This window comes from Schistocerca gregaria, chromosome 8, assembly GCF_023897955.1.
Source record: "Schistocerca gregaria isolate iqSchGreg1 chromosome 8, iqSchGreg1.2, whole genome shotgun sequence".
In the NCBI taxonomy this organism is placed as follows: domain Eukaryota; kingdom Metazoa; phylum Arthropoda; class Insecta; order Orthoptera; family Acrididae; genus Schistocerca; species Schistocerca gregaria.
In genome coordinates, this window is record NC_064927.1 from 448,526,052 (window position 1) to 448,549,324 (window position 23,273).

Below are 23,273 nucleotides of genomic sequence, written 5' to 3' on the forward strand. Positions count from 1 at the left end.
CACCAAAAAATACGTGACGGCGATTCTTCTGGAAAAGCAATACAAATTATCTGTGTTTAAAAACTACGGGTAAACTATTGCTTGTGGCTATTATATCTCAGCTGAGAGGAAAGAAATGAAAGTTATTATAGTGATATGCCTTCCCCGCACCACCTCACCATTCACCATTAATTTATCAGGAGGTCACTGATACCATCCCCCTCCACACGGCTGGAATTCTCAGGGACTTCTTTTTCTTCTCCACGTTTGAGTAGCCACCGTGAAATATCTCGTTGCGCGCAATAGCAACGGAATCTGAAGATCATGGTGTCATGACATTGAGCATACGTGTTTTATTTATTTTTTGCTACAGTTGTGACGCCACGGACGTAATATCGTGTAAGCTTTCAATAAGTAATCAGTAATTAATTGTTTATTTAGTTTGCCACAATTTGTACAGTAGGAAAATACACAGAAAACATTGCATATACACTAAAAATTTCACAGTTCATTCGTTTAATTTGCAAGTTGTTGTAGTTTACGAATCTTATTTTGCAATGATTAAGCCGCTGGTCCATTTAAAATGTTCACCGGAAGCTTTTCAGACTTGCTGAGCCCGTTCTGTACAATATTTTAGCTGTGTTCTCCAAGGCAAACAACTCAGTCGCAATACATATGCGCAATAATATTGTGCCGTTCTTGGTCTCGCACTTCCGTTTAATGTATTGACACAATATTACTGTGCAAGAAATACTGAGCGTGTGAGGACCACTTAAAAGTCGGGTGGGTTTCCAAAATCTCGCGAGCAGGCCACATAGCTTTGGCGTCTTTTGTAGGGCAGTTTGACGTTTAAACATCCTGGCAGATTAAAACTGTGTGCCGAACCCAGACTCGAACTGGGAGCCTTTGCGTTTCGTGGGTGTTCAGTCTTGCAAGTTTCGCAGGAGAGGCTCTGTGAAGTTCGGAAGGTAGGAGATGATGAGGTACTGGCAGAAGTAAAGTTGTGATGACGGCTTGTGTAGCTCAGTCGGTAGAGCACTTGTCCGCGAAAAGCAAAGGTCCCGAATTCGAATCTCGGTCCGGCACACAGTCGTAACCTTCCAGGAAGTTTCATATCAGCGCACACTCCGCTGCAGACTGAAAATTTCAGTCTAGTTTCGCGACTTTACAGACCACAAATGTTACGTATCAAATTGTTGTTCTCGACCTGCCCTAGTTCACTGTGGTGTGTTGTAAACGCTTATCGTGTACACGCTGTGTACCGTTATTGATCGTAGGGGGAAATCAGACGGATGGTAGCCGAATTGCCGCAGAACTTGGCGCACACGAGCGGCCGCGACAGTGATTGTAGCCGGGCGTCACGAAACAAACGCGGCGTGCAGTAGGCCGCGTCCAATCGCCCCGGATCCCGGGCAGTTAAATATTCTTCCTCTCCCGGATTGAGAGCCCGGGCCGGCTGCGCGGAATGCCTACTAATGTAGCTTTGCTGCGGCCAGCGTTCGCCCGAGACGTATTTCACGGCCCGGACCCAGCGCCGGAGACCATTTCAATTTTTATAGCCGCTACCGGCTAAAGGGCCGCCGCTGCCGTTCCTCCACCCTCGGTCGGTCTTTCCCTTTTTTTCCGCTGCCACCCCACCCCCCGGCCGACGTCCTCGCTCGCCCCGAGGAAGCGTTCGTTCGGGGATCAAGGATTAAGCTACGGTCGGCCACAGCTACACCGCCCCCCCCCCCCCCCAAACCCTCTCTACCCCCCTTCCCGTGCAGGCAGGCGCCCCATCCCCGAGTCTGCGCGATTTTTATTCGGATTTTTGCGGCTCCACTCGCGTGTGTTTCTGCCGGCGAATTCTCCAGGGGTTGGACGGACTGCGGTAGGCGGGGAGAGGGGAGGTCGCAGAAAAGGAGGAGAACACCGCGGTATTGTGCGGTCTGAGTCCGCAAGAGAAGTCGGTCGGCTCAGCGCGCGCACACACACACACACACACACACACAAAAGGGGTTGCGCGGGACGAGGAAAGGGGTGGCGAAAAAAAGGAACAGGAGAGCGTTCGGCGAATTGATTTTATATTTGGTTATTGCGGTATTTAGCGGAAATTGGATTGGGATTCGAGTCTGGCCGGCGGGGCAGCCGACCGAGGGGAAACCTCGATTTATGGTGCAGTGGCTCGTTTTATTGCCGAGGATATACAGTTGCTCTCGGGATAGCGGCCGAGCGCGCCGGGCTAATCTTGAAAATAAAATGCGCCGAATACTTGACTGCCCGTGACGGTAAACGTACACTCGCTACCTTGGGCAATAAAACGCCGTAGCTGTATTTCTTATTCGGTGGCACGTTAATTGCGCACCGGGAAAGAATTAGGGCGCCAAGTGTATCGCATTTCGACCGAGATCGGCCACCGGCCCGAGGGGGACCCTGCAGAGTTTGGTTTTTAATCCGGTCCGCTACTGCCGGTGGGGGCTCCGGCAGTTCCCTGGGATTCATGACCGGTCGGTATTTACACCCGTAGAGCTGCAGTTCTCAGCCGATACCCTCTGTACCTCTCTAGAGTTTAAGTACTCGCTGTAGCGCATTGTCTCTCAAACTGTTGTCTTAGCGCAGGGAGTGGTGTCTCCCAGCGATAAACGGAGAAAGAAGCAAGATCACAGGACTCGTTGCTGACAAGAACCCTTAATCCCTTGGGCAAGGTTGACGAAGGAATTCATAGTTAAATTCGTCAAGGAACTGTCTCGGCATTCGCCTGAAAATACAGGGGAAATCTCGAATTGTCTAAATCAGAATGGTCGGCCGTAGATTTGAACCACCTTTCCTGTATACTTCACAAGACTGTCAGACACTGGACCCCCTCGTTTAGTCTGTCGAGGGCACCTGAGTCCGCTGATGTTTGGCTGGTAAAAACGTGAAAATACGAACAGAGCTTGCCTTTAACTGCACAGCTGCGCCCTTTTTCCCTTCTGTCATGATCAGTGCCGGGACTGATCTACAGCAGTCCAGTTCGTTGCGGAACTCCACTCTTCTTTCATAATGTGGTCTATGTACCTGAGTCCCTGATGTCTCTTTAGGTGGCCAATACGTCGCACTCTTCTTTGGACATCTGATTTCCACAGCAATCTGTTCTCACCCCTTTCTTTTAAGGACGTTTTAGTTTGTAAAAGTGTCAGAGCACTTTGTTTGGAAAATGTCACATGCTGCTGTAACACGAACGCATCAGATGAATTAATATTAGTAAATATTAATTATAATAATAAATCCTCGGTAAATTCAAATATATTACAGGCTTGCTGAAACTAAGATCATTTTTGGAATCAGTACAATAATTCCTTGAATATGAGTCACTTTCACGCACCAATTCGCAGGTATATTAAATTTCGTAAAAATTAATTTATTTTATTTTGTTACGATGGTAGAACTACTCGTGGAAACAATAGTGCAATGCTAGCGTATTAATATACTTTCCAACTAATTTAATATATCAGAGAAGAACTCTTTTAAGCTAATACTAATGTAAATAGCGCTAGCCTTCAGGCAGTTTAATTCTACTGTGGAGTACATATTTATACTTTTTTGTGACTTCATACTCTTTAAACTGGTGAGGCGAGGTATGTCTATAAGTAGATTCTTGAGACGTGCGGAAAAGCAGTTCAGAATATGTCGAAACTCGGTATCCTATGAATGTAACACAAATGTAGGTTGGCAACAGTGTGAGAACATGGCCGATGCATGTTGTTACTGTGAACTCTATTTACGAAATGAGTGAACTCTAGGACCAAAATCCTCGAATCAACTTCAGCCAGTTTAATTCGTTATATGTTATGGATATAATCTATAAGCTGCATTTGTGGTTTCATTGAGTGGGGACTCAGAATTTGATTTTTTGACGACCTGAAGTATAGAAAAAGTTGCAACCTTTACTGCAAAAGCTGAGGGTTGTTCAGCGAGCTATGGACAGATGCACAATAGGAATTAGCAGAAGAGACAGGAAAACAATTGAATCACGGAACAGACTGGAGTGGAAGATGTTGTTATGACAGCGACGCAAGTGAAGCAGAGATTTACCAGGCTAATGGATAGTCCTCACGTATGGACCAACTGCATTCTCTATTGGTTTGGGACTCGAACAGGGCCCTTTCGGTTAGCAATCTGCCGCAATGCAGCTATCGAGGCGAACTTGGCCGGGAAAGTGTTCTAGGCTGAGACACTTTCAAAATTCTTTTGCGTGAAAAAATATCAATTTCAGTAATCTTGTTATTTGAAAAGTAATCCTTATTGAGTCCGCGGTCACTGAACTCGATGTCTCTCGGCATGGAAAGTGGTCAGTATCCTTCCCAGTGACGAAATTTCGTTACAAGAATAACGTTAACTATGGGCGGTACGCCTACAGTTTTTGATTTTCCGCCAGAGTCTTACTTCAATTGCAAACTTCTCCGTAGTGTTCCAGGCAGTCATGTCGGAAGTCTCTGCAGATTACGTTGCGACTGTCGGTAATGGCTGCCTCCAGGCACTTTTACGTTAGGATTGGCCTATGTGGTGGCTGTCGTCGTCTTCTCGCCTCCACTCTAATCGAGAAAACAGACAAGACAGTTCGCTCAACAATTACTTATCTCAGTCAGTTACACTGAAAACAGTTACATTAAGACGCTACAGTTACATTCGCCAAGGAAAGTTTCCAGTGAGCTCAAGTGAAGAAAACTTTCTTGCTTTTCGACGACTGAAGTATCGCTGGGAACCGCCCAGCCAACAAACGGTATCCCACTACTTTACTGCACCTGTCTTAACATGATGTTTTGATCATATTAATGTATTCCGTTTGCCTTAACTCACAGAGACACTCGTTAAGCATTTGTAAGTAGATTTTGGTAGTAACAGTTAGGTACCTCTTGTTAAATACACAACGAGGCTTGTTAATTGTGCGCAAGATACACAACATAACGTTTTCTGCGGTCAAGTGTTTGCAAATATCATCCCACTCTCCTTGAAACGACGTGATCTCTATAATTTTAAGCCAGTGGTTAAATAGGTTACTGATATTTAGACGCAGCTGCGTGGAGGCGGAAGGGTGACTGGGCAGCACTCTAGTCAGAAGCTCCGATTTACTCGGCAGTTAATCGGGCCCGCTAACTAGCTGTACTCCGGTCCGGTGAGTGCCCCCATCTTCTGCTCCGAATGCTCGTCGAGCCCTACGGTAGTACGGGAGACAATCGGATAGTTAAAAGTTTCGCCCACCCGCTCCCCCCACCCCCAATTTTTACTGGCCTCACATGCGTATGATAGTAATAATAATAATAATAATAATAATAATAATAATACGTCGACATCAGTGCTTACAAGTGGAGGCCACGACGTTGGGATCACGGATTTACTTAAAACTTTGCGCACGTTTAATAGGCCAGTAAAACAACATTATGTGAAAGTAGTTATGTGCACTACTCCGACAATTCCCAGAGAATCGCAAGAGAAGTTTTACTTGTCTATTATGTAAATCATGTAACCGTGCAAATATGCAGGCGGTAAGAATCCCTTGTGGTTATGTGGTTAGCGTTTGCGCGTGGGAAGACGTTCGTTGACGTTGTAATGGTTCGAATCCGCAAACACCTATTTTTTAATCTATATTTTTCCATCACTGGTCTCGTTATTTAATTTATATGACAGTTGAAAAGCTATATAATGAAAAAGACACGTATATTTGCATGAAATTTCAATTTATGTTTTCCATGTCTGTATGACAAAAAACCTCTTCGAACGGATGATGTAGAGAGCACAAGTAATTCTACATCACTCTTTTAGTCTGGCACTTTGTGACGTACTATATTACTGATTGTAATAACGTCGTTCGCATAATTATATATCGAGTTTGCACTTCGGCTTTCCAGACCTGTCCTTCGTCTTTGAAAATGTAATTACAAATAGTAAATAGTCAAGTAACATTTGAAATTCACTACAACTTCATGAAAATGTTGGTGGGTTTTGTTTCATTATAATACCTCTGAAATGTCTTTCTAGTAACGAGACTAGTGATCAAAAATATAAGTGCTACCAGGATTGAAATCGTCGCTTTGTCCATGACTCATGCGCGAACGCTAACCACGTGACCACGAGGAATTCTTACGGTCTGCACCTTTTCAGCGGTACATGATTTACATAATAGACGCGTAAAACTTCTGTTGCAATTTTTTCGGAATCGCCAGTGGAGTACGCTCTACTACTTCCACATTATGTTGTTTTAATTGCCTACTAAAGGTGTCCAAAGTATGAAGTAAATTTGTGATCCAGCGTCGTGTCCTCCCCTTGTTAGTATATCGCATTACTGCCAAGAACTTGAATTTCAGAGAAACGGCCTACAGCATTTCAAAAGCATTCGTCTGTACATTTGAGAAGTGTCATAGAACTGATTTAAGAACTACAATAACAACAATCTCTCAGGAGTTTGACATCATCAGAACGTACACAACTGTTGTGGTGTTCAGTGCTGAGACTGGTTTGATGCAGCTCTCCATGCTACTCTATCCTGTGCAAGCTGCTTCTTCTCCCAGTACCTACTGGAGCCTACATCCTTCTGAATCTGCTTAGCGTATTCATCTCTTGTTCTCCCTCTACGATTTTTACCCTCCACGCCGCCCTCCAGTACTAAATTGGTGATCCCTTGATGCCTCAGAACATGTCCTAGCAACCGATCCCTTCTTCTAGTCAAGTTGTGCCACAAGCTTCACTTCTCACCAATTGTATTCAACACCTCCTCATTAGTTATGTGATGTACCCATCTAATCTTCAGCATTCTTCTGTAGCACCACATTTCGAAAGCTTCTATTCTCTTCTTGTCTAAACTATTTAGCGTCCATGTTTCACTTCCATACATGGCCACACTCCATACAAATACTTTCATAAAAGACTTCCTGACACTTAAATCTATACTCGATGTTAACAAATTTCTCTTCTTCTGAAACGCCTTCCTTGCCATTGCCAGTCTACATTTTATATCCTCTCTACTTCGACCATCATCAGTTATTTTGCTCCCCAGATAGCGAAACTCCTTTACTACTTTCAGTGTCTCACTTCCTAATCTAATTCCCTCAGCATCACCCGACTTAATTCGACTACATTCCATTATCTTTGTTTTGCTTTTGTTGCTATTCATCTTATACCCTCCTTTCAAGACACTGTCCATACCGTTCAACTGCTCTTCCAAGTCCTTTGCTGTTTCTGACAGAATTACAATGTCATCGGCGAACCTCAAAGTACACAATATAAAATCGAAACTTTCATTCACCAGTTTCTTAATGTCGCTCTGCAGTACGTCTGTGAATATAGGTCTGTTGACTATGGCCTTGCGATAGTTGTAAATGGTGGGAAATACTGTTCCCTTCAGTCATTTTCGGCTACGTTCAGGTAACCTGCACGTTCTGGTAACGTGCGTGTGTTACTTGATAAGGATTTGCGCCTTATGCAAGACATTCGGTAGTTTTCTTTTCTTCGCTGTATTTAGTTTCTGCAAAACTGTTGTTACATGTTAATCTCTACAAATCTTTTGGTAGAAAATATTTACTTTGTTATTTTGCTGTTATTGGGGAGGCGGCGAAGGGGAGGGGTCTTTCCCATTTTGTCGTGGCTCACTCGAGTTCGTGTGCCTTGCCGGTTCTGACTGTGGACTCAGGAACCGTATCGTTGCCAGCAGCAGCAGCAGCAGGAGGCTGCCTGAAGCCCATCCACGTCGACAAGAAACTGAACTCGATTTTGTAGAGTTCCTTGCCATTGTCAAGATTCGTAGTTTTCGTGTCACTGTACTTAGTAGTTTGACATAAGGTGTTCCACTATTTTGTGAGGGTGTCCCGCGGCCTGCCCAGCGCGCCTTGGATCGGCTGACCAGCCGTGTGACGTGTTTCAGGTGCCGCGGCGTGGACCAGCGCCACTGGCTGTGCAACCAGCACGTGGAGGTGCGCGCAGCGCAGTGGCACCCCGGCTCCGACGCGGACTCGCTGCTCGTCGTGCTCGCCTCCAACAACACCATCCGGTAAGGCGCCCGCCGCTAGCCCAGCCGTCTCGGACGAGGTGCGTGACAAAAGTAATCAGGCCGACACTGCTGTGTTATTCTGTCAGTGTAGACCGGTGTGATCGTGGCTTCCACGTGCTCGGTCCGAGTTTCAGCTGCGTACAGCCATCACGTGACTTTTCAGAGAACCCTCAGTGAAGATGTGTTTTTGTTGTGTGTTAGGAAAATGGAACAGCGGAATTTAGAGCAACGGTATCCCATCAAGTTTGTGTTAAACTTGGGGAGTCCACTAGCATGACACCTTAGAAAAGTTGAAACAACCCTATGGGGAACATTCCTTATCAAGAGCACAAGTTTTTCGCCGGCAGAAATCATTTTTCGAAGGCCGAGAACACGGTGAAGATGAACTTCGCTCAGGGAGACCTTCAGCTTCAAAAACCGACGAAAACGTGTCTGTGCTTTTGTGAGATCAGACCTAATTTGTTCGTCCAAGACAAACTGTCAACCAAGTGGTTTACTCAGATGCCCTTGAAAGGCTCAGGAAAAGGGTGAATCGAGTGAGACGGGAAATTGCAGACGTGTGGATTCTGCATCATGATACACCCCCCCCCCCCCCCCTTGTCACACAGCCACTTCCAGCACAGAACTTTTGACTTCAAAAGGCATTCCTCTTTTTCCACAGCCTCCCTGTTCACCTGATCTGAGTCCTTGTGACTCTTTTGTTTTCCCGAAATTGAAAAAGGGCTTAAAAGGACGTCATTTTGGAACTCTGAAGAACCTTAAAAAGAATGTGACTGGCATGTTATAGGCCCTATCATTTAAGACAAATAGCTCTGCTACCAAAACTAAGAACAACGACTCCGCCGATGTATAGCTGCGGATGCGAACTGCTTTGAAGGGGACAGTATTGTTGTTAGGAAAATGGAAAGTTCGGTAGGTAAAAAACCAGTCTGATTACTTTTTTCACACACCTCATAACGCGCTCTCCCTCCCTTCCTCCCTCTCTCCCTCCCTCCCTTCCTTCCTCCCTCCCTCCCCCCCCTTCCTCCATCCCTCCTCCCTCCCTCTCTAGCATCGATTTGTAAAACATCGATACGTGAAACCCAAGTCGCGCTTTTCTCACATGATATTCTGAAAGCCATTGATGAAGCCAGTCAGGTGGTCGCAGTATTTCCGGACTTCCGGAAAGCACTTCACTCATTACAGGACACATTGGACGTATACAAAGGAGGACGAAACGAATAGTCTCAGATTCGTTTGACACACGCGAGAGCGTCGCAGAGATACTGGAGAACCTAGATCGGCAAACGCTTGAAGATTGATGCCAGTTAACCCGCAGAAGCCCACTTACAAAATTTTAAGCAGCAGTATGAAGTGAAGACTCTAGAAAATTACTCCTGTTGCCGCCCTCACCGTCCGGTTCTAAGCGCTTCAGTCTGGAACCGCGCGACTGCTACGGTCGCAGGTTCGAATCCTGCCTCGGGCATGGATGTGTGTGATGTCCTTAGGTTAGTTAGGTTTAAGTAGTTCTAAGTTCTAGAGGACTGATGACCTCAGATGTTAAGTCCCATAGTGCTCAGATCCGTTTGAACCATCTGAGCCCTCCGCTACGACGCCCGTAGCGATCGCAACAATCGTCGGAGCGTTCTGGTATGGGAATGTTTTCGTGGCATTCCCTGGGTGATCTCGTCTTTCTGTTGGCATAGAGGATCAACACAAGTACACATCTATCCGTGAGGACTATGTCCGCTTCTGCATGCTCAGCTCGCAGTGTACATGCGTGGTTCCAAGAGCACCAGGATGAGTTTACCCCTGGCCGGCAACCTTACCGGATATAAATCCAATCGAGAATCTGAGAGACCACCTCGATCTGGCCATTCGCGCCGTGGACCCGCATCCGAAAAACCTATCGCAGCTGGCCACTGCGCTGCTGTTGGCGTGGCTCCAAACCCCTGTAGGTACCTTCCAGAACATCACTGACTCTCTTCCTGCACGTCCGGGACGCTAAAGGTGGTTTTATTTAGGCATTGGGTAGGTGATGACAATGTGACTGGGCCTTGTGAAAGCACAGCGTGAGCTAGCAGGTGAGAAGATCAAAACCTTTACCCGCTAGCAGGAGAGCTTGGCTAGAGGACGGCTAGTCAGTGCATTAGATTGCCTCAGAGGAGTGGAACGTATTACCATGGAGGTAAGAATAGAGGGAGACGCCGTGACGTCACAGCTGCGAAGCTATTTGAAGCCGAGGGTAGCTTGTGTGCATAGGCTTGTCGCTCGCTTTTGGAAGGATTTTGCGCTATTATGGTGACTTGTGTGCTGCTCGGGTGTACGAATCGTTCTGATTGTGATGCGAAATCGGAGGGAATAACATTTCATGTGTAAGTTGTTTCGCTAAGTGTGATTTTACAACTATTGTAGTAGCTATTTACTAATGTGTAACAGACTGGTTGCGGTTCTGACCACCACACATATCTGAAGAGGCAACCAAATGATGTGTCTTTGTTGTTAATTATTTAAACAATGAAGCAGCAGATAAATAAGTCTGATAAAATAAATGTGAGTTAATGTTTAGCCAACAAACCTGGCACATTGTGCACAACTTCATTCTGTTGTAAAGTGGAATAGAACTGCGGAGAATCCCAAGAAATATAAATTAGGTGTTTGTTATACACAAAAAAGGTACTTTCAGTTTGGATAACATTGACCCTGAGGAAGAAAACAAAACTCTTTGCCATACAGTTCATACACACTTCAACACATACCCTCATTTCTTCTCTTAAGTGGTATGCAGCAGCTCTAGTCTGATACTAGGGCACTTTTTTTTTTTTTTTAGTAACTAACAAATCAACTGTGGCAGCAGCACTTACATGACATGTCTGTTAGCTAAGGCAGTGTAACAGTGTTCCAATACATCATTCTGAACTCAAACAACTGAAAAGTTTTGGTTTGTATGTCACAAAAATCGGAGAAGACGTCGTCACTTTTCGTAAATCTGGCATTGCTTCGTCTAATCAGATGATTGTATCAGATGATCGTAAGAATAAGTAAACAAACAACCCGAGTTTGTGATACACGTTTATTACTGAATTAACAAGATTGTATCGTTTACTTCTAGTTATTCGTAATATTACATTAAAAACTATTTTAAATCAGAAGAAACGCGGAATTTCGCCTTTACAAAATTTTATGTTACACAAAAACTTCGAAACAAACAATTTGATGATGTTAAATGCGTATATGGTGCAATTAGCGACTTTAATACACACACGCCCCCATGACTTCAAAACGTAGTGCGGCTGGGGATACGTAGCACCATCTCCCCTTATTCTTACCTCCATGCGTATTACCTTGTCGGCGGACAGCCGTTGAATCACAGATTTTGCTCGCACGTGGTTTTAGGGTCTACGACACGCTGGAAGGAGAGCCGGCGCTGCACAACGTGTGGGTGGTGGGCCGGATGCCCGCCTCTTCGCTGCCGTTCCTCGCCGCCCTGGGAGACACCGCCGTCGACTTCACGTTTACCCCGCCCGAGGTAAGCCTCAGTAGCAACGCTTCTGCCAAACATAAATTGTCTTCCATAGTTCGGTGCGTCACTTCGCATGGCGTTAAAAGCTCGTGAACTCAAGGTAGCAGCGTATCTCACGTCAGGTGGACGTGACATTGGAACTATAATGGATAACGTTTGTTGTTTTTCATAACAGCCTATGACGATTAAACTGTGTATAACCCATGAACATGTGTATGTTGTGTGTGTTGTTTTTCATAACGGTCTATAACGATTAAATTAATTCATCTGTATATCGAGCAATCAGTAAAGGAAACAAAAGAAAAGTTCGGAGTAGGTATTAAAATCCATGGAGAAGAAATAAAAACTTCGAGGTTCGCCGATGACATTGTAAATCTGTCAGAGACAGCAAAGGACTTGGAAGAGCAGTTGGATGGAATGGACAGTGCCTTGAAAGGAGGATATAAGATGAACATCAACAAAAGCAAAACGAGGATAATAGAATGAAGTCGAATTAAGTCGGGTGATTCTGAGGGAATTAGATTAGGAAATTAGACACTTAAAGTAGTAAAGGAGTTTTGCTTTTTGGGGAGCAAAATAACTGATGATGGTCGAAGTAGAGAGGATATAAAATGTAGACGGGCAATGGCAAAGAAAGCGTTTCTGAAGAAGAGAAATTTGTTAACATAGAGTATACGTTTAAGTGTCAGGAAGTCTTTCATGAAAGTATTTGTATGGAGTGTAGCCATGTATGGAAGTGAAACATCGACGCTAAATAGTTCAGACAAGAAGAGAATAGAAGCTTTCGAAATGTGGTGCTACAGAAGAATGCTAAAGACTAGATGGGTAGATAACATAACTAATGAGGAGGTATTGAATAGAACTGGGGAGAATAGGAGTTTGTGGCACAACTTGACCAGAAGAAGGGATCGGTCGGTAGGGAATGTTCTGAGGCATCAAGGGATCGCCAATTTAGTACTGGATGGCAGCGTGGAGGGTAAAAATCGTAGAGGGGGGCCAAGAGATGAATACACTAAACAGATTCAGAAGGACGTAGGCTGCAGTAGGTTCTGGGAGATGAAGAAGCTTGCACAGGATAGAGTAGCATGGAGAGCTGCATCAAACCAGTCTCAGGACTGAGGACCAGAACAACAACAACAACTATTAAACTGTCTATAACCCATGAAGATTTGTCTGCTGTACTAACCTTGTTGATGTGAGATTGCGTGTAAGAGAAATGTATGTAATTATGCTTTAGTGAAGTATGTGACTAGGCTGTACTTTCACTTACTACGAGTTAGTATAAGTATGTATTGCTGATCTGCACAGACGTGTATGAAACAGTAGGGCTGTATGCTATACTGAAAGTTTACAGTTTTGAACATTTCTGTCTTTCAGCAACCGTGTATAAGTTTCAATGGAGAAATAACACCGTCAACCGGTTGCAAATAATTGTTCAATACGTTTACTACCTAGGTTTCGACACCTCTAAGGATGTCTTCATCAGAATGAAAATTTAAAAAGTCTTATAAAGTAATGCATAGAAAAATGAATTTGACAGGACATTAACCAAGATGAAAAAATATTCTAACATAGAAAGGTTACTTACGTAAAGTTATTTTGCGAGAAGGCAATAGTCTAAGTTTAGAGCAGACATACTCAAGTCAAAAATTAAAAACGTACCAGCCTTTGGTACGTACATTCTGCAAGGAACCTCAGACTGAGCGGCCCGTGGCTTAACATTGCTGCCACGAAGTTGCGCTGTTTATCGTTCGCGGAGAGTGACGTGTGCCCACTTGAGACATTACAAATATTCGAATTAAACAGTTGTTAATTATAAAAGCAAAATTCAAAGGGTGAGAGCGTAACGTATTTTTGAAAATACAAATGAAGTACAGTTGAGAGCCACTTATTAGGCTTTAATGAAATGCCCATTACATAAAGTACAAAGCATTGAACAATGTTTGCGAACAGCTGCACGGTCCAAAAACATCTGCATGAAGGAAACTTTAGTAGTACACACCTATATGAGATTTGAAAAAAAGATTTGTCGGAACTATAGGCAAGAAGACATAAAAAAAATACAGGAATCAAAAATTCACGAGTAGTGGATTAAAGCCACCGAAAAAAATTTTATTAGCTAATTGTAACTGTTCGTTGAGGATGAGGCCTTCGTTCTTCGAAATATGCTTAAAAATCTACAGCTCTTCGAGCACATCTAGAATGTAACATTTCTTTTCCCTATGTAAAATGAATTTCTTCAACACTTTTCGGTTTGTGACAGCTGATCAGCAAAGATGGTATTATGTACATTAATGCCTCTTTTTTCGAATAAATGTATCTTATACCTGACATAGAAAGATCTTCCAGTTTGTCCTATATAATAAACAGGACACGTATCGCAAGTGATTTTATAAATTCCCGAACTGCGTTTAAGAGCAACTGTGGACTTGAGATTGTGAATAAGATTTATCTACAAGTTAATGTTAGTAGTAAAGCCAACTTTGCATCCACATTTTTTTTTACTAGAAGACGACCAGCTCCATAAGAAATAGTTGGACGATACAAGATGACACACAAAATTTCTAGTTGGTATAATGCATGCATGTGGCTCTTAATGTACAAAAATGTAAGATAATGAGGATGAGTAGGAAAAACAAACTCGTAACGGTGGGATATAGCATTAGTAGTGTTCTGCTTGACACAAGTCAGGTCATTTAAATATCTGTGCCTAACATTGCTAAGCGATATGAAATGGAAAGAGCACGCGAGGATTGTGATACGGGGGGCGAATGGTCTATTTCTGTGTACTTGGAGAATTTTACGAAAGTGTGGTACATCTGTAAAGCAGATCGCAATACACTATGTGTTCAAAAGTATCCGGACACCCCCAAAAACATATGTTTTTCATATTATGTGCGTTGTGCTGCCAGTTGCACGACATCAGCGATCTCAGTAGTCATTAGACATCGTGAGAGAGCAGAATGGGACGCTCCGCGGAACTCACGGACTTCGAGCGTGGTCAGGTGATTGGGTGTCACTTGTGTCATACGTCTGTACGCGAGATTTCCACACTCCTAAACATCCCTAGGTCTACTGTTTGCGATAGGATAGTGAATTGGAGACGTGAGGGGACATGTACGGGTCAAAAGCGTACAGGTCGACCTCGTCTGTTAACTGACAGAGACCGCCGACAGTTGAAAAGGGTCGTAATGTGTAATAAGCAGACATCTATCCAGGCCATCACGCAGGAATTTCAAACAGCATCAGGATCCATCGCAAATACTATGAAAACTAGGCTGGAGGTGAGAAAAGTTTGATTTTATGGTCGAGCGGCTGCTCATAAGCCACACATCACGCCGTTAATTGCCAAACGACGCCTTGCTTGGTGTAAGGAGCGTAAAAATTGGACGACTGAACAGTGGAAAAACGTGTGGAGTGACGAATCACGGTGTACAATATAGCGATCTGATGGCAGGTGTGTCAAGTATGGCGAATGCCCGATGGACGTCATCTGCCAGCATGTGTAGCGCCAACAGTAAAATTCGGAGGCGGTGATGTTATGGTGTGGTTGTGTTTTTCATGGAGTGGGGTTGCAACCCATGTTGTCTTGCGTGGCACTATCACAGCACAGGCCTATACTGATGTTTTAAGCACCTTTTTGCTTCTCGCTATTACGAGCAATTCGGGGATGGCGATTTCGTCTTCCAACACGATCGGGCACCTGTTCATAATGGACGGCCTGTGGCGGAATAGTTACTCGACAATAACATCCCTGTAGTGGACTGGCCTGCACAGAGTCCTGACCTGAATCCTATAGAACACCTTTGGGATGTTTAGGAACGCCTACCTCGTGCCAGGCCTCACTGACACGGATACCTCTCCTCAGTGCAGCACTCCGTGAAGAATGGGCTGCCATTCCCCAAGAAACCGTCCAGCACCTGACAGAACGTATGCCTGCGAGAGTGGAAGCTGTCATGAAGGCTAATGGTGGGCCAACACCATTTTGAATTCAAGCGTTACAGATGGAGGGCGCCACGAACTTGTAAGTCATTTTCAGCCAGGTGTCCGGATACTTTAGGTCACATTGTGTAGGAAGCTAGTGTCACCTGTTCGCGACAGTTTGCGATCCGCATCACGTCAGATTAAAGGGAAGACATTGAAGCAATATATAAGCGGGCTACTAGACTCCTTACCTGTGAGTTCGAACAACACGCAAGTATTACGGAGATGCTTCGGGATCTCAAATGGGAATGTCTGGAAGGAAGGCGACATTCTTTTCGAAGGACACTATTGAGAAAATTTGGGGGACCGCCATTTGAAGCTGGCTGCAAGAACGATCCTACTGCCGCCAACATACGAGGGTCGGTCAAAAAGTAATGCCTCCCATTTTTTTTTCTACTTAAAAAAATTAAGTTAAGTGAAAAATTTGAATTTGGCGCCATTCCTCAAACCTTCTTCTGCAATCCACTGCAGTAGTAACTTTCTGTGTCAACAGGTGGCAGCACAGCAGAAGTTTGTAAGATGGCCGACATCGATGTTCGTTTGAGACAGCGTTGTGTGATTGAATTCTTGAATGCAGAAGGTGAAACGCCCATACGCATTCATGAAAGACTGAAGAAGGTGTATGGTGTTGTGACAGTGGATGTCAGCACTGTTAGCCGATGGGTTCGTCGTTGTAAGGAAGCTGAAGGGCAAACACCGTTGACTGACGAAAAGCGGAGCGGCAGGCCGGTGAGTGCAGTGACTCCACACAACATTCAGCAAGTTGATGACATCATTCGTGGTGACCGTCGGGTGGCTGCAGATGAAGTGTGTCGCATTATTTCTCTTAGTAAAGGCAGTGTGATCACGATTATTAAACAATTGGGGTACTCAAAAGTTTGTGCACGGTGGGTTCCAAGAATGTTAACCGATCAGAATAAAGAGGCAAGGAAAACAATAGCCTCCCAACACTTGCAGCGCTTCCGTTTGGAGGGAGATGAGTTTCTGAAAAAAATTGTGACCGGGGACGAAACATGGGTGCATTTTTTTGAACCCGAATCAAAGAGGCAGTCAATGGAGTGGCGTCACACAAGCTCGCCGAGGAAGAAAAAATTCAAAACTGTGCGATCGGCAGGGAAAGTTATGGCAACAGTTTTCTGGGATACAGAGGGTGTGATTCTGGTTGATTTTTTGGAGCAGGGATGCACAATAAATTCTGTTCAATACGTCACAACCCTCAAAAAACTTAAAGCACGTCTTCAGCGAGTTCGCCCAACAAAATCAATGGCAGATGTTCTTCTTTTGCATGACAATGCAAGACCACACACCAGTCGTCACACCTCTGACGAGATTGTCAAAATTGGATGGGAAGTTTTGCCTCATCCCCCATACAGCCCTGACCTGGCACCATCAGACTTCCATCTGTTCGGGCCACTAAAAGAAGCTCATCGTGGGATTCATTTTGAAGATGAGGAGGCCGTCAAAACATCCGTGCGTCAATGGCTTAGGAAGCAGAGCTGTGATTTTTACCGTGCTGGGATACAAGCCCTTGTTCAAAGATGGACCAAAACTGTAGAGATGGGCGGAGATTACATTGAAAAATGACAAAATGATCCTCAATGTTGTGGTTTTCAACCTATGTAACTGCATTTAAATTTCCTGACAATTAAACGTAGAAAAAAAATAGGAGGCATTACTTTTTGACTGACCCTCGTACATTTCACTTGAGAACTACGAAGATAAGATACACGAAATTAGAGCTTATGCGGAGGGATATTGACAGTCTCTTTCCCTCGCTGTATCGGTGAGTGGAACAGGAAAGAAACGATTGGTGCAGGGTTCCCTCCAACACGCACAATACAGTGGCTCTCGGAGTATGTATGTAGATGTAGTGCTGTGTAGAGGGTAGTTCAGGTTATGATCTGTACTAATTCCGCTGTTACACGTCGATTATTAATTTTTTATGACGCATGGGGCATTACTCTTTTATCTCCCATCGTATTAATCATCTGCGCTTAAAAGCAAAAGCAGCTGGGTCTGATATTGTTAATTGTCTGAATGGACACTGTGTTACATAGATTAGAAGCGGAAAGAGTATAAAGTCAACCACGGAAGCGCCTCATTGCTTACGGCGGCACCAGCGTTGAGCATCGACTGGCCATTTATACAGCTGTCCCCTCGTAATTCGAAGATTCCAGCCGGCTTTGACCGACTGCGGAAAGAGTATCGAATGCCGGCCGAACAACAAACGAATCGCTTCGCTGTCAATTGTGACGCCGCTTTGTTTATTCAAATTACGAATGCGTCAGAAGTGGTGCTGACTGGACGGAGGGCGACAGCAACGGACGTGGTGTGGGAAATCGTGCTCGCTGTGGTGAGAGAGAGAGAGAGAGAGAGAGAGAGAGAGAGAGAGAGAGAGGAGGGGGAGCCACAATTTGCAAGCACCAAAGCACCTCAGTTAATTCCTCTCTGTCTCCCTAACCGACCAGGCTCGGTTACCCACCTGCCTAGTCTGTCTTTATTCTGGCCCCTCCGTTGTTTTTCTTTCTTTTACGCCCATTCACGAGTGCTAATGATGAGCGTTTGCTGCAGCAGTGATCGGCAGCACGTTCCGCGCTCGTCTTTTTTTTTTTCCCCTACTCTTTTTTTTTCGCTGCTGTTGCGCACAGGAGGGATAGGGAGGGGGAGTTGCCGCCGGTTGTCTGACGGGAGTCTCTGCCAGCGCTCCAATCGAAGGGGCGTTTTAGCGTGGCTGCTGCGGCCGCCGCGGGCGTGTTTTTCTGGCCGTCAGAGACGGATTGATGAATTAAACAGCAGGGCCCGCGGGCGCTCTGCCGCGGCCTCCTTGACCCTTTGCGAGGGACCGGAACGCAGGCAGGCAAAGGGTCGCGGCGTAGGTACGCCAGCAGGCGCCGATAGGTGCGCCAGATAGAAAAAATAAAAGCACCCTGTTTATAGACGCCCACTGCCACACGGATTTCCCTATCTGCGTTTCCTCGCCGCCTGTTTTCTCGCCTAGCGCTCGCTGCACGAGGCAGTACTTTCCGACAGTCGTTACAGAAACGTCGAGCGTTCTTTTATGTCTCTTAGTGAGCGTCCCGTTTACCAGAGAATTAGAATTACAAGAGCGGTCAGTTTTCTCGCGCCCTTACAGTGTATGATGTTAGTCGCTCTGATAGGCTCTTCAGGATGTTGTTGTCGTTGTTGTGCTCTTCAGTCCAAAGACTGGTTTGATGCAGCTCCCCATGCTAAACTATCCTGTGCAAGCATCTTCATCTCCTAGTAACTACTGCAACGTACATTCCTCTCAATTTGGTTACTGTATGTATCTCTTGGTTTCCCTCTACGATTTTTACGACCATGCTTCCCTCCAGTACTAACTTGGTGATCCCTTGGTGCCTCAGAAAGCGTCCCTTCTTTTAGCCAGGTTGTACCACATTTCTGTTCAGTACCTCCTCATTAATTGGTATGTGATCTACCTATCTCATATTCACCATTCTTCTGTAGCACCATGTTTCAAAAAGGACTTCCTGACGCTTAAATCTATGCTCGACGTTAACAAATTTCTCTTCTTCAGAAACGGTTTTCTTGCCATTACCAGTCTACATTTTATATCCTCCCTACTTCGAACAACATCAGTTATTTAGCTTCCCAAATAGCAAAAACGATTTACTACCGTGTCTCATTTCCTAATGTAATCCCCTCTGAATCATACGTAGGGCACAGATCCGGAAATCTTGCTGGCCAGAGTAGTTGACTTACACCTTCTAGAGCACGTTGGGTGGCACGGGATACATGCGGACGTGCATTGTCCTGTTGGAACAGCAAGTTCCCTTGCCGGTCTAGGAATGGTAGAACGATGGGTTCGATGACGGTTTGGATGTACCGTGCACTATTCAGTGTCCCCTCGACGATCAGCAGAGGTGTACGGCCAGTGTAGGAGATGGCTCCCCACACCATGATGCCGGGTGTTGGCCCGGTGTGCCTCGGTCGTATGCAGTCCTGATTGTGGCGCTCACCTGCACGGCGCCAAACACGCATACGACCATCATTGGCACCAAGGCAGAAGCGACTCTCATCGCTGGAGACGACACGTCTCCATTCGTCCCTCCATTCACGCCTGTCGCGACACCACTGGAGGCGGGCTGCACGATGTTGGGGCGTGAGCGTAAGACGGCCTAACGGTGTGCGGGACCGTAGCCCAGCTTCATGGAGACGGTTGCGAATGGTCCTCGCCGATACCCCAGGAGCAACAGTGTCCCTAATTTGCTGGGAAGTGGTGGTGCGGTCCCCTACGGCACTGCGTAGGATCCTACGGTCTTGGCGTGCATCCGTGCGTCGCTGCGGTCCGGTCCCAGGTCAACGGGCACGTGCACCTTCCGCCGACCACTGGCGACAACATCGATGTACTGTGGAGACCTCACGCCCCACGTGTTGAGCAATTCGGCGGTACGTCCACCCGGCCTCCCGCATGCCCACAATGCGCCCTCGCTCAAAGTCCGTCAACTGCACATTCACGTCCACGCTGTCGCGGCATGCTACCAGTGTTAAAGACTGCGATGGAGCTCCGTATGCCACGGCAAACTGGCTGACACTGACGGCGGCGGTGCACAAATGCTGCGCAGCTAGCGCCATTCGACGGCCAACACCGCGGTTCCTGGTGTGTCCGCTGTGCCGTGCGTGTGATCATTGGTTGTACAGCCCTCTCGCAGTGTCCGGAGCTAGTATGGTGGGTCTGACACACCGGTGTCAATGTGTTCTTTTTTCCATTTCCAGGAGTGTATTACTCGACAGGGAAAACGTTCGACCTCATTTGGTGGTTCTCTCATTAAAAAGAAGAAAAACAAGTCAAAGAAGTGGTGCGCGCCAACATCGTCTGCAGAATAGGTTGAGATTTTTGACCGAAAGCCTGAACATGCATCGAATATCTACAAAACTGCAACAAAAATTGTCGTAATGTTTGTGAAAGCATATCCACACCCAAAAACATTGCCTATACAGCATTAAAACGATGTTGCCAGTTTTTCGAAATCACTGGGTTTGTGCAGTTAGAATTTTTCATCTCAAAGCAGCTGTGCTTTTGTGTGTGTGTGTGTGTGGGGGGGGGGGGGGGGGGCGGTGGCGGCTGCTATCCTATTGATCTTGTGGAAGGGAGGTGGGTGAAGAACGCTATTCACAATTTATTACAAAATAAACCTTAACACTTTGTTTATTAATCACCAGACACACTAATGCTACTACTTTATAATAGTTACCTACAATTTTCCTAATTGAGAGATTATAATTTGTGTCAGATTTGTACGTATTAAACCGAGCGAGGTGGCGTAGTGGTTAGGACATTGGACTCGCATTCGGGAAGGTGACGGTTCAAACCCGCGTCCAGCCATCCTGATTTCGGCTTTCCGTGATTTCCATAAATCGCTTCAGGCAAATGCCGGGTGGTTCCTTTGAGAGGGCACGGCCGATTCCCTTACCTATTCTTCCCTAATCAGATGGGAGCTATGACCTTGCGGTGTGCTCTCCTGGCCCAAATCATCGAACCAAACATTTGCATATATTAGTTTGCTGTCAGACAGGTAGCATGACACCCTGCTACCTGTTATAAAAACATTTAAGTACTTTTTGACATTGACTGGTAACACGCGAAAAAACAATACAAACCACACGTACAACAGTTACGGAAACCTTCAGAACCTATAGTCAACTGGCATTTTTAGTCTAAAGAAGAGAATAGTACCAAACGGCGAAACAGTTTTGCGATAAATGGCTCGAGTTGCAATTACTGGCCGTGTCCATTACATGTTCTGTATGGTGTGTGGCAGGGCAGGATAGGGCTTCGTCCTGCGAAGTTGATAAATTTCCTTTTTCCCAACGCGGGAAGGAAGTGAGGGCCGTAGCTGCCCATAACCTGCATCTTGCAGGATGCTCCCTTCTTTCAAGGTCAGTTAACCGTCATTACTTTGCAGTTGTTTAGAAAGTGTTGAACGATGATGAGATAATTCACAAAGGACACGACGTGTGCTCCCAGCGGCCACTGTTTTCAGGCCTTGCAGTGTAGCTTCTTTTTGTTTCTAGACTCAGAAATAGTGCCGAAAGAACGCTGTTTCGATAGATCGTGTGAACAGAGGTGGGGAGTACTTGGAAAAACTTTCGTCTACAGATTCTTGCATGTTGTTTGTAAGTCTCGTAACCTGAAGTTAGATTAACGGAAAAGAGAGGAAAATTGATGACGGGTACTCATTTGTCAAGGTGGCACGAGGGTGCCAAGGGAAGTGTTATATAACCTCGAGTTAGAGGATTTAAATAACGCTATATCAACGTACAAAAGAACGTAGTTATTTCCACGCACTCAGGCACGATTCGTCGCATATCAGACAAAATTATCCGATGAAGTTGCAGACGATACCGCGCAACGTACTGAAGTGTCCAACCTAAGAAGGTTGCTACGATACAAGGCGCCAACCTCGGTCGCTTTCCACAGATTCCTCGGCGCAACTAACGTAGTCACGTTCATCATGCTCACCCAGTTCAGTGCGCCTCCACACAGGTAAAGGAAACTATATTATTAAAGTATTGGGACGTGGATGTGCTCCGCATATGATCATAACCACCGGGCGACGTTTACACGTAAACAATATGCAGGGGCGGCTCATGAGTGTACATCCTGGGTGTTCGCAAATTTTTAGATTCAGATAAATTTGAGAGTTTGAAATTAATAGCGTCTCCTATATGTTACGATTATCAACAAGTTTATAGAACTACAGCCACTGCCAGTAACAATAACAACAGTAATAATAATACGCATAAATTATCTGACAAAAGGAACAGTCGTTTTTGTCGAATTTTGTTGTTTTGTACATAATTAAATAAAGTTTAGGGCAATAATGTGTAAGCTTTCGCAACTCTCCATTTTGAATTTTTGTGTAAGTGGGAGTTTTCCATTTTTTCGGATTTCCATTTTTTTCGGACAAATGTACAAGATTACTAGCAGATGTATTAGTTCACGATTTACTTCCGGGCTGAAAATCGGATATTCTTTCGCTGCATCCACGCAACAACTTGTGCTAACTGTTCACTTCCCTGATAAAAGTTCGCTTGTAGTCACGCTCGCTTGATTTCGTCGCTCTCTCAAGCAAAGGATCCGTTCTCGGAGCCGCTAGTCTCTTTGCAGCTAACTATCCCTGGTAATTTACTTCTCTTTTTTTCGGAATAAGATTTTCAATCTGCAGTGGAGTGTGCGCCGAGATGAAACTTTCTGGCAGATTAAAGCTGTGCGCCGGACCAAGTGCTCTACCAACTGAGTTGCCCAAGCACGATTCACGATCAGTCCTGACAGCTATACTTTTTTTTGTTAGCGTTCAACATACTCCATGTTTACAGTGCACATAAAGTGCCGTTTGTGGAAATAATGAAACTCGAGTAGTAATTTTTACAAACATGGTCACTTGACTAGAATACACATGAGGCGCTGAGATCCATAAGTACCTAAAGCACACCGCTGTCGATCCCACATTTAAGTGAATATCAGAGAAACCAGTGATACAGCTATTCGCGTGCTTTCATATAAACAGTGTGGACCTACGCACATATAAACCTGACTTACCGTAAGACCAACAAATTTCAGAAGCATGAATAAATGCCACAGTCTCACAATGGACGGTGATATGCTTGAGGCCCTCATGATTCTCAGCACCTCGAATGGAGTACTGTGTGATAAAATTCATAACCTGATATACGATAACTCATTCAGAAACCCACAAAATAGGTTTACTGGCAGTACAGCTGTAACATATACTGAGGTCCGATCTTATTTTACAGCAATATATA

At 45.2% G+C, this 23,273-nt stretch overlaps 1 protein-coding gene across 1 annotated transcript in view; it reads left to right on the top strand.

Moving 5' to 3' along the window:
• Window positions 1–23,273, top strand: part of LOC126284370 (nuclear pore complex protein Nup88) — a 479,391-nt gene that overhangs the window by 431,789 nt on the left and 24,329 nt on the right. Inside the window, exons 3-4 of the mRNA XM_049983242.1 lie at window positions 7,856–7,981; window positions 11,357–11,489. Of these exons, the coding sequence (XP_049839199.1) occupies window positions 7,856–7,981; window positions 11,357–11,489 (259 nt within the window). The remainder of the gene's footprint in view (window positions 1–7,855; window positions 7,982–11,356; window positions 11,490–23,273) is intronic.